The 12,602-nt window shown below is 43.6% G+C and overlaps 1 protein-coding gene across 2 annotated transcripts; it reads right to left on the bottom strand.

Annotated features, from left to right (window-relative positions):
- Positions 1-3,311: 3,311 nt before the first annotated feature.
- On the bottom strand, positions 3,312-9,704 carry slc52a3 (solute carrier family 52 member 3). 2 transcript variants are annotated; one of them, XM_036533364.1, is made up of 4 exons: positions 9,509-9,704; positions 6,515-7,624; positions 5,162-5,285; positions 3,312-4,366 (listed from the first exon to the last, which is right to left on the bottom strand). In XM_036533364.1, the coding sequence occupies exons 2-4, from the start codon at positions 7,537-7,539 to the stop codon at positions 4,154-4,156; spliced, it is 1,362 nt and encodes a 453-aa protein (XP_036389257.1). In that variant the 5' UTR covers positions 7,540-7,624; positions 9,509-9,704; the 3' UTR covers positions 3,312-4,153. The 2 variants fall into 2 exon arrangements, with proteins under 2 accessions (XP_036389257.1, XP_036389258.1); XM_036533365.1 differs by having other exon boundaries at positions 9,522-9,704.
- Positions 9,705-12,602: the final 2,898 nt, after the last annotated feature.

Below are 12,602 nucleotides of genomic sequence, written 5' to 3'. Positions count from 1 at the left end.
TCATTAACCACCGATATCTGATGACTGAAAGTAATGTAGAAACTAGAACGCGAAAAGAGCTGAGGTGTTCGAGGAAAACTGCATTACGAGTGAAATTCTGTCATCTGAGAAAGTCAGTTAAACACATTGCAAAGGTTGTTGTAAATTAATCTAAACCTCTAAAACTGAGTGAAATTCTACCGAGAGTCATCAGAAAATACTCCCTTCAAGGGATACAATATCCATCTCCTTGCAGAGAGCAAGGAAATGTATACATTAATTTCAACGATTACGTTTCTCCAGTGAACGTGTATGGACTGGCCAATTAACACAACGCTGAGCATGAATGGAAGCTAACCTTGTTTGCATCTCAGAGCTGTCCTCGCAGACTGCCGAGCGGTTGCTCTACAAGCTGTTCACCTGGCCATGCCGTCAGCTGTCGGAATTAGTCTCAGTCTGGCTTTGTTCAAGTAATTTTTGCCAGGTGCATATTTTACATACTTTATGAGTGTTACGACAAAGATTTTTTGTAAAGTTATACCCCTCTGCGTTCTTTCATGTCGTTATCAGTGTTTTAAAAACGTTTATTAAAACAATTTGCTTTTGCTAAATTAAAACCTTTGCTTGGATGTTTGACATATGGCCTAAATTAGATTTTGTATGGAAATGTAAAATACATCTATTTAACACATCATTTACTTTTTAACTGCCGCTAAACTAGAGGCAGTTTGCACGCTAATATTGCTTAACCAAAATATTTAATATTATACTAAACATCCTATACATTAAAACTATTTTAGAGATTAGACTAATTTAGATTCAGACATGTATCAATGCCGCTGTATGCTGGTAATTATAATAATTCTTTTGTTATCATGTATATTATTTAAACTCTAAAGATGAAAAGTCCCGTTATTATTTATAAATAATTAAAATTACTCTAAAGTGCATTTTATATATTTAATAATTTCGTGTTGTCTGGGTGTGTCTGAGATTAGGACGCAGCAATTTTCCGCACAGGTGACGTTCCTGCGAAAACAATGCTGGTCTTTTGTCCCAGAGTTCATTCCCTGTCGTGGAAACGCAGCTAAAGAGGGCTAATCTCATTTCAATTGACAACGGGAAAGCCAAACTGCTCATTTGGCAAATTGGTGGTGAAGTCGGAGGAGTGTCTCTCCGAGGTGACAGCCGCGAGCAGATGGGCCTCTCTGCGGTGCTGTAAGCAGGCTTCTTCGCGGTAGCGGCGGTGGCAGGATCTCGCAGGAGCGAAAGCAGGGGGGGCGTCCAGGTGGTGAAGGCCCCTCCCGACCAGCTGGAAGAACAGCGGCCATCTGACACATCGGAGAAGCGATACACTTTCAACTAGTGCTTTGCATTTCAATGCAACGACAAATGTAGCCCAATCGTGTAATGGAGCTAGTTATTCGTATTATTTGTTGTGAAGTAGCCTATTCAAAACGGCATTCAGATACTTTTTATGATTTACGCTCACTTGGAATACATACACAATTAGCCACCTGACGTTATATTTTAGATTTAACTTAACTGTTACACAAGGTATGCCTCGAGGTAAGGCAAATAAAATACTTGAAAAACGTGTGAAAAGGTGAACTAAAAATATGCATTTATTTGCACTCAAAACCTGTATTTCAATTCTGGCTCCAACTCTAAGGTATCCAGAGACAGATTTGGTTTACAGTGTGAAATTGGTTCACAGTTTCACAATCACAGTCTCTACTCAGGATTCATTCATTAATTTGGAATATTTCACATGATATCAAGACGGACTGTAACGTAGGAAGTTCCCCTTGACACTAATCATAACTTCCTCCGTCTGAAGAATTGCTTCCATAGTGTTGTATTGACTGATGCATTTTCTGCTATTATAAATGTAGTCCCTAGCAGTGGCTGCAAGAAGTCTTCTCAATCAGAATCACTGTGGTGAGAAGCCTGCATCTGCCTGCAGCCTATCAGCTGACCTCTGACCCCCAACACAGCGTTAAGATAATTGAAGCTTCTTCCTCTTTGTTTTTACGCCTCGCCGGAGGTCAGGGACACTCCCCCTGATGACCAATGGCCGTGCCAGCAGCTGACGAAGCCCCGCTCTTAATTGTGACGAATTAGCATACCTCCCCTCGGACCCGGGTTCGCACGCCTCTCCGAGGGCCACGTCTGACGGAAAGGGGCAGAGAGGGAACAGCTGCGAATTGGGGACCGCGTTCTGTTTCCCACAGAACCCCGGCCCCGCCCGTCTTCTCTGAGGAAAGGGACGGCCATATGCACGCCAGCAAAGCTGGGCAACTGGGACCCGGGCATCCCGCAGAGCGAACCCCGCCCACCAGCCCCTGAGCATCATGGGACACTTCAATGACACAGAAACACTAACACCAGGGAAGTAATTAGGGTGCGGTGACTTCATAGTCAAAAATCGGTCTGTGTATGTCCACATTGCGTGCCAATGGATTATGGGAAATATATAAATCCACTGCCTACCTGTCAAAACTGTGTGTGGTGTCATACCTTTACCTTCAGAGTGGACTGAAAGTGAATTGGCTTTCCTAAATGGGATTGGCAAGTTCATTTCCATCAGGTTTGACCTCTGTCTATTGTGAAGCATTCTTTAGCAGCTGGTCTCAAAGGGTGCTACATCTGTGAAATACAACCTGATGTGATAGGAAGATCAGGAATAGTAATTTTTCACTGTGCAATTTCTGCATGTGGCTTAACACTATTAATTGCCAAAATACCATGAAATAAAATCCAGGAACAATAATAGCTTTGATACCAAATATCAGCATGCAGCCCCCTCTGAAAGGAGATCATTTAAATAAGCAGAGTATAAATAGCCATAAGCTCATTAAACCAGAGCCTGCTGAGAAAATCATCCAGAATGCATGCACAGTTCACTTTACACAGTTTTTCTGAGTCCAGAATCAGAAAGCTACAGAGATAATGTTTGCTTCTTCATTCTTAGATTAAATGTTATTTGTTACTGATGCACTGACAGGTTAGATAATAAAACAGACTTTTTCATTTGACATCTGTTCATTGACGCTTGATTGTCACAAGCACTGCAATGGGATGTTCTCAGAGGTTTGTTGATTGTATGTGCACATTTAAAGGGTTCAGGCAGAAACCAAATGATTTATTCTGACAAAAGTTACTTATATAAATTACATGCTAGTCACAGACTGGCTTGGATTCAAAACCTGTTGATTGTTACACACATAGACTGACAAACAGGCATATGCACACACACTACTCTCCACTTTAACATTGTGTTGGATTTATATTACAAGATGTGTATAAATATAAAAGAGCTACAATTGGTGTTTTGCTTTGTAATATTTATTTTAAATGCATTTTCCAGTTGGTGTGATACCCAAACTACATTCGTCCAAACGCAAATATTCCATTGTGCAGAAAAAAAACCATGTCAATTGATTTTCTAGAGTCAATTCAGAGGAGTAGCACAGTGAATGTGGTGACGCATGTTTGACGCGCTCGTCCGTGGCGTCCCTCATTTGACTGATGATTGTTCCAGTAAAATGTAATATCTCCCCCTAGTGTTCAAAAGTTGGAATATCAGACAACAAAAAAACCAGTGAAGATTTTAGGTGGTTAATGCCAACTGAACTTCAAAATCAGGTCAGACCATTCACATTTCGTAGGATGTTAGTTTTAATAAAATTTTATTCAGGTTTTTAGTTTTGTTCTGTCAAATCTGTAATATATCAGATGAAAAATGCATGAGTTCCTGAGTAATCGACTGAATCTCCAACACAATGGGCCACAGACAAAATTGTTTTCAGTTAATATACACATCATTGTATAACATTCTTAAACACATCTGCTTTATGCTTCAATAAATGCATAAGAAAGGACAGTGGTATAATTTATGTATATAAAAAATGTAAATAGCATTTAAAGATACTGTAGACAATAACATCACCCAGCCAGTGTTAAAAATACACTTTTACATTGCACACATTCTTCAAATGTTCAGTCATTCTGTTTAAAGGAGTTACTAAGGTTAAACACCTCACTCAAGGGTGCGACAGCAGTGTTACAGCCAGGACTTGAACCCGTGGCACCTCCAGCCTGCAGCCCAGTGCTCTCAGCCTGACCCCGCGCGCGTAACACATGGTGTCTTAAGTCCGTGAAGCACTGGTAATTACAATGAGCACTTGGTGTTGCAGATGTCCCCGGACTGGAACAGGTGGTACACGTTGACCAAGGGGAACATGCTGAGCGCCCCAACCATGGAGCCCACCTGGACCGCGGCTCCACACCAGACCAGGGCGCTGTGGCTCTGGTCCCGCAGTATGACTCCCACCATCACCTTCACGTAGGACAGCGTCCCGGTGAAGAAGATCCACGACAGCACCTGCAGGATCGGAGGGAAGAGGGGTGTGAGGCTTGTGGAAAGCTCGAAGTCTAACGACCCCAAGACGTTTCGTCAGTGTAATGGGATTACACAAGCGTGGGAGAGTTGGGCCTTTGTCGAGCCCAGCCGCTTTGCGCATTGACCTTGACTTTCAGAAACAAAAGGAAGCCTGTGGGGTTTTTTTTTGGTTTGTTTGTTTGTTTTTGAGAGGATTTGGCAATTGCTAAGATTAGCACAAAAAAGTTTTGTAAGCAACGAAAAGTTTAATTAAGAACCTTAAATTTACTACTGCTCAAATTTCAGGACAAAGCACAGAGTGGACAGAATAAATCTGGGCCTTAGCATGAACTATCACTGCTTGAAGTTTGCATTTTGGACACTGAGCGACTCCAACAGTGCCGCCCTGCAGCAAGTAATGCAACCTTTTTCCTGATAGGAAAAACAGTGATAAGAAAGCAGTTTCTGTAATATGCAAACTTGAACATGAGCTAATTTGTCAAAGAGCTTGATGATCACAAAAGCTGGGTGTGCTTTAAACAGGCAGACCATTTCAGCAAAGCACAACAGTGGGGTGAGGATAGGAGAGTGAGGTTTCATGAGCCTCACAGGGTCAACGGCCACTGTTAGATTGTGATCCCTGACTCGTCTGAACCGGTCGAAAGACTTTGCTCCTGGTAGCGAAAACGCTACATTGGCCTCAAACCATTGAATCGCTGATAACATGACAGCTACCCTCAGTCCGTGGATGGTGAAGCCGTGCTCTTCCACCTCTCGGGCGTATTGTGAAATACTCACAATTAAGGCCTCCCCTGCCGCAGAGGCCTGGAGGAGGGGACAGGGACTCAGGGCTGCCATGGCCATGTTGTACGCTCCGAATCCAGTCCCCAGCAAGGACAGCATGCCCAGGAACCTCAGCGACCTGCAGCACAGGAGACAGGTCACTCGTGTACCTTCCAGGACCAATCCAACAGCAGTAAAGATTGAGAGGCTGCTGTATAGCTCAGTGTCTGCAAGGGTTGGGTATTGTTCGGGTTTTTTTCCGATACCGATGCTAAAGCGATACTTTTAAAATGGTACCAGTGCCTAAGCGGTGCCTGAACCGATACTTATCCCTTTTGCGCGTACGGTCACACCGGTGTGATTAGCCGTTTAGCGCGTATGCTAAAACTTGGTGCGATTAGAACACAACATTGGAAAAATTCTAGCTAATTCTAGCTTTCAGGAAACAGCGATTTAACATTATAAATATAGCAAATGCGGCGGTGAAAACTATGAGAAGCTTAATAACACTAAACATAACAAACCATGTAACATAACATGTGCGCTACATAGCATAAAATAAGTTACGTGTGAAAGGGTTAAAACAAAAAAAAGGACAAAACGACGGTCAACAACATTAAAGAATGGCAAATTTGAACTTGAAATTGAACAATATATTAACTGTTAACAGTTTAAAGTATACTTATATATATAAATATAAATAAATATAAACACTTAATAAATTTACATAACAAATTCACATAATAAATAAAACTTAACCCAACTACAATAATTTAACACTAAATAGCAGTTACATTACTGTAACGTCCGTTTCGGAGCACCAGAGGGCAAATATTTCAACCAACAGCACTCAGGCTCAGTTGCACTGAAATGAGGGACCGAAATCTGTGTTGCGATTTGGTCCGGTAGATACCGATCGTATAGGAACTGGTGCCATATTGGCACCAGGTTTCGGTACCCAACCCTAGTGTCTACATTGCTTATCACAGGTCATTGCATAGGCTTGCATCACCAGTGGTCTACCTATGTCTATTGATAAAAAGAAACCTCAAACTTGCATGCACACCCCAAATGTAATTACAGTACCAGTAAGTCTTAAATGGCACCTTCAATTATAATTACTAATCCGTTAATATGTTGATATAACTGTAAACTGGAGTTTAAAACTGGTTTTAAGTTGTCAGGAAAATTAATTACACATTTTTTTAACTTACCCCAGGGAAAGTGTCCAGCTGGACGTACCTATGCCAAAGCCAAATCAAATGGTCCTTACAAATTTTATCAAAAAAGCTAAGAACGTTTGGAAGGTGCAACCAAACCCTTTCCCAGGGATTTTGATATGTCATAGCACAATCGTGCTTGGCTTACCTTTTAGGAAGAAACATGGCAATAACACAAGCCAAGGGGTTTGCCATGGATGCCAGAGCAGCAGAGAGGTGGTACGCGATGTTCCCGTAGGGCATGCAGGAGTACGTCTGGACTGACGGCAGCACACCATTGGTCAGGCCGTTCACCCAGACCACCAGGAAGTAGATGAAGGCCAGCTGTGAGACCGAGTAGCCTGGCTTACCCAGCAACGGCCTGGACTGGCCGGCCTCCTCGCTCTTCCCACTGTGGGCTTTCTGGTTGGATGCCACAGGATTGTCCAGGCCAGAGGAGACGGAAGAGACAGTGTCAGAAACCAGGTTCTCCGTGGACAGCTCGAACGTGCGGGGCACCCGGCCGAGGAGCACGAACGCCAACAGGCTGATGGCCATCATGGCGGCCAGGAAGAAGAAGAAGACCTCTGTGGAGAAGTTTGGCGGGAGGTACTCGGTCTGCATGGTGTAGAGGCTCTCGCTGGCAGCCACTGCCCTGACGGGGCTGGTGTCGTTCGGGCCACGGGTGATGTTGACGCACCTGGCGATGCCCACGCCCTGCCCGAGGGCCACCAGCCCTGGGATGAAGCCGCTGAGGCCCTCGCCGATGAAGTAGGTGGTGATGTACTTCGGCGGCAGCTGCATCATGAAGGGCAGGAAGGTGACGGACGACGTGCAGTCCACCAGCGACAGGAAGAAGGTCATGACCAGGAAGGCGGTGCTGTGGAGCGCTCCTGCCATGACCGTGGTCACCTTCCAGAAGAAGGCCAGCAGGAAGCAGGCCAGGATCCCGATGGTCAGGATGGTGTATATGACCGCCGTCTCCTTCAGCCGCCCCGGGCAGAGTTTGTGCATGAGGGTGACCAGCAGGGGCCCCAGGTTGGCCAGCTGAATGATGACCGTCAGGTAGGAGGGCAGGTCCCAGCCCTCTGGCAGCTCGTTCACGATCAGGGGCAGCTCCACCCACAGGCCGTTGATGGCCACCCAGGACCCGAGCCCAAATGCACAGGCCAGGAAATGAACAAGCAGAGCCATGGCAGAGTCCAAGAAAGCACAGTGGCGTCAATAAAAGTCTGGCCTCTCTCTTCACTGGACTCTCGCAGATTCACCAATTCTAAACCTGTAAATTGAGACAAGATGTTACAAAATATTACAAGCAAATGTATTTACGATCAGCACTAGCAATAAAACAATGACGCAAAAACAATTCATCATACAATGGTGAGAAAAATGAGACCGCAAAAGAATGTTTGCTCAGCACAAGAAGAAAAAGTGGGCCAGGGGTAGTACAGTGACTGTACACATATTTAACCTGTGTCAAAAAGCTATTTTATTTGCATAATAAGTAACTGATATTTTCTCAGAATATGATTATGAAAGTACACCAGACAGTGCATCCTAGTTTCAGACTTCGTGGTCTGAAAACCTGATGTAAACCTGTGAGCTCAGATCGGTTACTTATTAACAAAGCCAGGTCAATATGGACGTATTCTTACCCAATCCAGATCTAAAAAATAATCTCATTAAACAGCTCAGCTAAAATACAGTGTGTCCCTCAGTCATGTGTGTGCCCTGTGCCAAATTACAGTGCTGTAGGTTTTGAATTGCGAGTAACCTCAACAATTAACGAGCAACCTTCAAAACTGTGCATCTCGGTCAACTTGGGCTATATAGGGTTAAGTATGCAAGCAGGGGTTTCATGGGAAAAAAAGTAGGTCGACTGTTAGAGCAGGCTACTCCTTGCACTTTTATGTGCAAAATATTTGCCATGTTGTTGGAGCAGGCAAGAGGCATGACATTATAATGAGGCATGTGTAAGAAAGCAGTAGTGTGGTGTAATGGTTAGGAGCCTGGCTCAGGAACCAAAACACAGCAGGTTCAGATCTCTGGTAGAATATAGCCACTCTATCCTTGAGTGAGGCCTTAAATTGTTTCTTTAAAAATGTTCTACTATGTACGTGGATAACATAAAAATATAAGCTACATAAGAGTCTCAATTAGGCAAATATCCCAAGGGATGCAAGATAAATTAAATTGCAAAACCTATTCAAACTTCTTGTTGCAAATTCCCCAAAATGCAAAAATCCCATGACCTGTTCAATTTACAAGGCTCTACTGGCAATGTGAGAAGAGAGGATTACAAAAATTAATAAGAATGTGTTTTTCACAGAGTCCTGCTAAGAAATGCTTTCATCTCATTTTCACAAACTTCTGGGGCATAACAAACTATCAAAAGCCCCATTGCATACTATATACATATGCCAGGAAGAAGCAGTTAACACCCCTTCTAAACTGTTGGCTCCTCTGAAAGCACGCAGGTGTTGGATCTGAGATGACTCTGCGAGGTCAACCCTCAGGAATATGTCACAACAACTTGGCACTAAGTCATTATTCTCTGAAAATTGCATGGATATTCTTTTACTTTACGGCAAGCAATAGTGGTTTATGGTTATATGATTTAGATTCAGCCTTTTATTGCTTTTCACAGGCGACTTCTTTTATTGAACAACAAAATACTGACGTTGTGTAAAGACATAAAACACAGCATTAAAATAATTGTTAGGAACACTAAAGGGTTTGTGTGGTTAACCATTTGCAAATGCTTTACATGACCTGGCCCAGTTTCAGCTACAGTTAAGGGTGACCTGAACATTCACATGGCAGCTCTGTCTCACCGGTGAGCCACGTCTCTCATATATAAACAGAATGAATGAGCTCAATACGAAACGCGCGGGTCTACAGCGACATTTGTCTGGAGGACATCATCAAGCAAACAGCAAGGACACGGGACACCAGCAGTGTGATCCAAACTTCAAACCATCAGAACTGAATATCGGCTGTCCATCGAAAACGCCTAAGTCAGGAGTCACACTGTTTTCAGAAAAGGAGCAAGGGTGATCCATGTCTTAAAAAACCCTGTTATGAAAATTATTACATATCCATGGCAGATGACAGCCTTCTTGCAGCCAGGTAGCTAAAGGTCTTTAAAACCTGCTGTACTCACTGATCAGGCAGACCTCAGCCGCAGGCTCACGTGCTCTGACTTCCCTCTTCTGTCCTCCAGCATGCAGGCTCAGGGGTCTGAGAGACAGGCTCCCTCTCTGTCTCTCTCTCTCTCTCTCTCTCACCTCTGGGTAGGCTGCCTCGCGGGTCGTTCAGCACTTCGGTCCAGCTGTCGCCGCCGTGGCAGTGACTGACGCCCGCGCAGGCTGCTCTTTAGTAATCTCTCGGGGGCGACGCAACAGCCATAAACTATCAGAGGGGGAAAAAAAAGGGGGCGGGCCTTCCCTACTGCCTTCTCAACAGGAAGTTCCAGTCCTCTCGTAACAGAACATCACGGGTCTCTTACCGCATTTCTCAATTATGACTGAATGCTGTAGTGTGTCAGCAGTAGCCACGGGACCCCTCAGAGATTAGCTGATGTTTACAAGTGTGTGTATGTGTGTGTGTGTGTGCATACACACAGAGATGTTAGAACTGGTCTTTGTAAGTTAAGATGATAATGCCCAAGGACATTCAAAGAGATATTGTTCTATTAGGTATTCATTATCTATTATTGCAAACCCAGTACAGAGAAACAGTGGTAATCTCCTGGAAACCCCTGTGATATCTAGCAACAGGTATGAACATTGACCTCACTTCACACTAGTGATAGCGACCACTGCTAATCTGCTTTCACCCAGTCAACATGGGAAAAAAACAAGCAGGTTCATCATAGTGTGTGCAATATGGTTGGCCCTTCATACAGCAAAACAGATTAACATGACACAGCTTTCACTTTGTAATCAGAACCAATGTGTAATGTTGGCACTGCATGTCAGGGCAGCAAATAATACAAATGTAAGCATTACAAAAGCAAACACTCATGTTGTGCATGTTATGTGACACGCATCAAGCCTGTTGGCTGTTTTCTATTTTAAGCTTTACTAAATATATGCATGCTATTTCCGTTGGTATGTCAAGACCACTGTGTGTTTAGTAATTCTAAAATGAAAGCTGGGTTTTTTTGACCACAGCGATTAATAACCCAATAGATTTGGGTCAAAGATAGCTGTTTTTCTAAGGCAAAATGAATTACTGGTAAGTCATTTCATCTAAGATCTACTTTAGGGATTTGAGAGATTGATTATTGATTTTTCAGGGGACAGGCAAAGGCTGTATATATATAAAACATGTCCAAAATGGCTAATTTTGCAGATAAATCAACAAAAAAACTACTGGTAAGTAACAAAACAAACTATTTTGTGAACAGAATTGTGAGATTGCTGCAAGGCCATCAGATGGCAAAGAACAGTAGATGGGCACTTCTCAATCAAGAAGAATTTTCAAACATGATGAACCTACCCCATTTTATTTTATTTACTAGATGGAATAAACATTTTGTCAAATGCAGTAGAAAACCTTCTAATTATCCCCGTGTTCAGTTACATGTACATGTTATAATGATAATTATGTATGATGTGACCAGTTTGTGAATCTCTAAACCCCTCACAGACACAAGTAAAAGAGAAAAGCACAAAGCTAACTCATCCTTCAGCAGGCCTAGCTATCTAACTGTACTTACAGTGCACATTTAGGGCCCAGTAGCCATCAGGGATGGAGATCTTCCAGTGAAAATGCATGGATATCACTGCCTTTTAATGGCTTATTCAGTAAACACACATATGTTTCTTCTGTTAATATTTCAGACATTTTCAGGTTCAGGACCCTCAGATGAATTTTGGCATGATTTTTGTCTATTATTCAGCTGTCGGAGAAAAACCACGAGATGTTTGGACCAAATGTTCAGAGCACAGAACGGCACTGCAGGCATTTCGCATGTGATCACCGGTGATACGATACCCTGGCAGCGGGCGGCACTCAACCACACTTCAACACCCACAACAGCACTACTGAGCCCACTGCCATGTGGGCGGCGACACCGAGGGCCACACTGAGGGTCACCTGAACATTTTACCCTGACACGTGGTAGGTCCTGGTTTCATTCTAAAACCACCGTACTGCTCGACTGATATGAAAAAAAACTATATTTGTAAAGTGCATCTGGGGATAAGGATAAGGACAATAAGACAGACAGGGGGCGGCAGTGTAGCATAGTGTAAGGACCACGATTCACAACCGAAAAGGTTGCCGGTTCTATTCCCCACTGGGGCACTGCTGTTGTACCCTTGGGCCTTGGGCAAGGTACCTCACCCAGAATTGCCTCAGTAAATATCTAGCTGTATAAGCAGATAAAATGTAACATTCTGCATAACATCTGCTAAATGTCAATAATGTAAAGACAGACAATACATTTAACAGGCATTTCTTTGGTGGGAAATACCTGTCATTTCATATAACATACATAAATGGGGAAACCTTTAAGCTGACCTCATTTTTATAACGGCAGTGCTGTCATCACCCTGTTTTGCCTCTGTAAACCGCGGGGGAATTAAAAAAATGTTATTGGTTACTAATGAGGTGTTTTCCTCACCGTGATACCCTAATCCGCTGCAAGCCAGTCTGAGAAGGAGTCAAATGACTGGTAACAGAGTGTACAATGCTGCAGGTTGTGCGAGTTCACCGAGGAGCAGTGGTTGCCGTGTGATCCCCTCCGGCATAAATGGGTAGTCTGTGTTACTGTGTCAAAGTTGAGCCGTTATTGTTACACGATGCCTATTGATAGAGCGCTCAGTGGCCATGCGCCTTGTGACATATTCTTCTGTACAAACAAAACGGAACAGAACGTTTGCAAGCGGGTCGTGTCCTGAGCATTCCAGGACCCGTACATGTACATAAGCATCCTTTCATAACATAATCTTTTAACAGGAAAGAAAGGAAAGGAAAGTATTAAGAATGCCCATGCATATCCAGACGGAGCAGTCATCTATGCAACACCCAGCAGACGGGATGCACGACATCCTGCCAGGCTAGCCTGGGCACACGAGATGGTCCTTCAGTTCTGTGTGACAGCCATAGAAAATGGGATGGTTTCACACTGTTACGCTTTCCGTTACCCACAGAGTATGACAAAATGCAGTAGAGTGGTCTAGCGATTACCCTTGTAGGCTAAAGGAAGCAGATTTGAATCCAAGGTGGGACAGTGCCATCGTACCGTT

This window comes from Megalops cyprinoides, chromosome 7 (assembly GCF_013368585.1).
Source record: "Megalops cyprinoides isolate fMegCyp1 chromosome 7, fMegCyp1.pri, whole genome shotgun sequence".
NCBI lineage: Eukaryota > Metazoa > Chordata > Actinopteri > Elopiformes > Megalopidae > Megalops > Megalops cyprinoides.
This window is presented reverse-complemented; position numbering and strand designations above follow the sequence as displayed.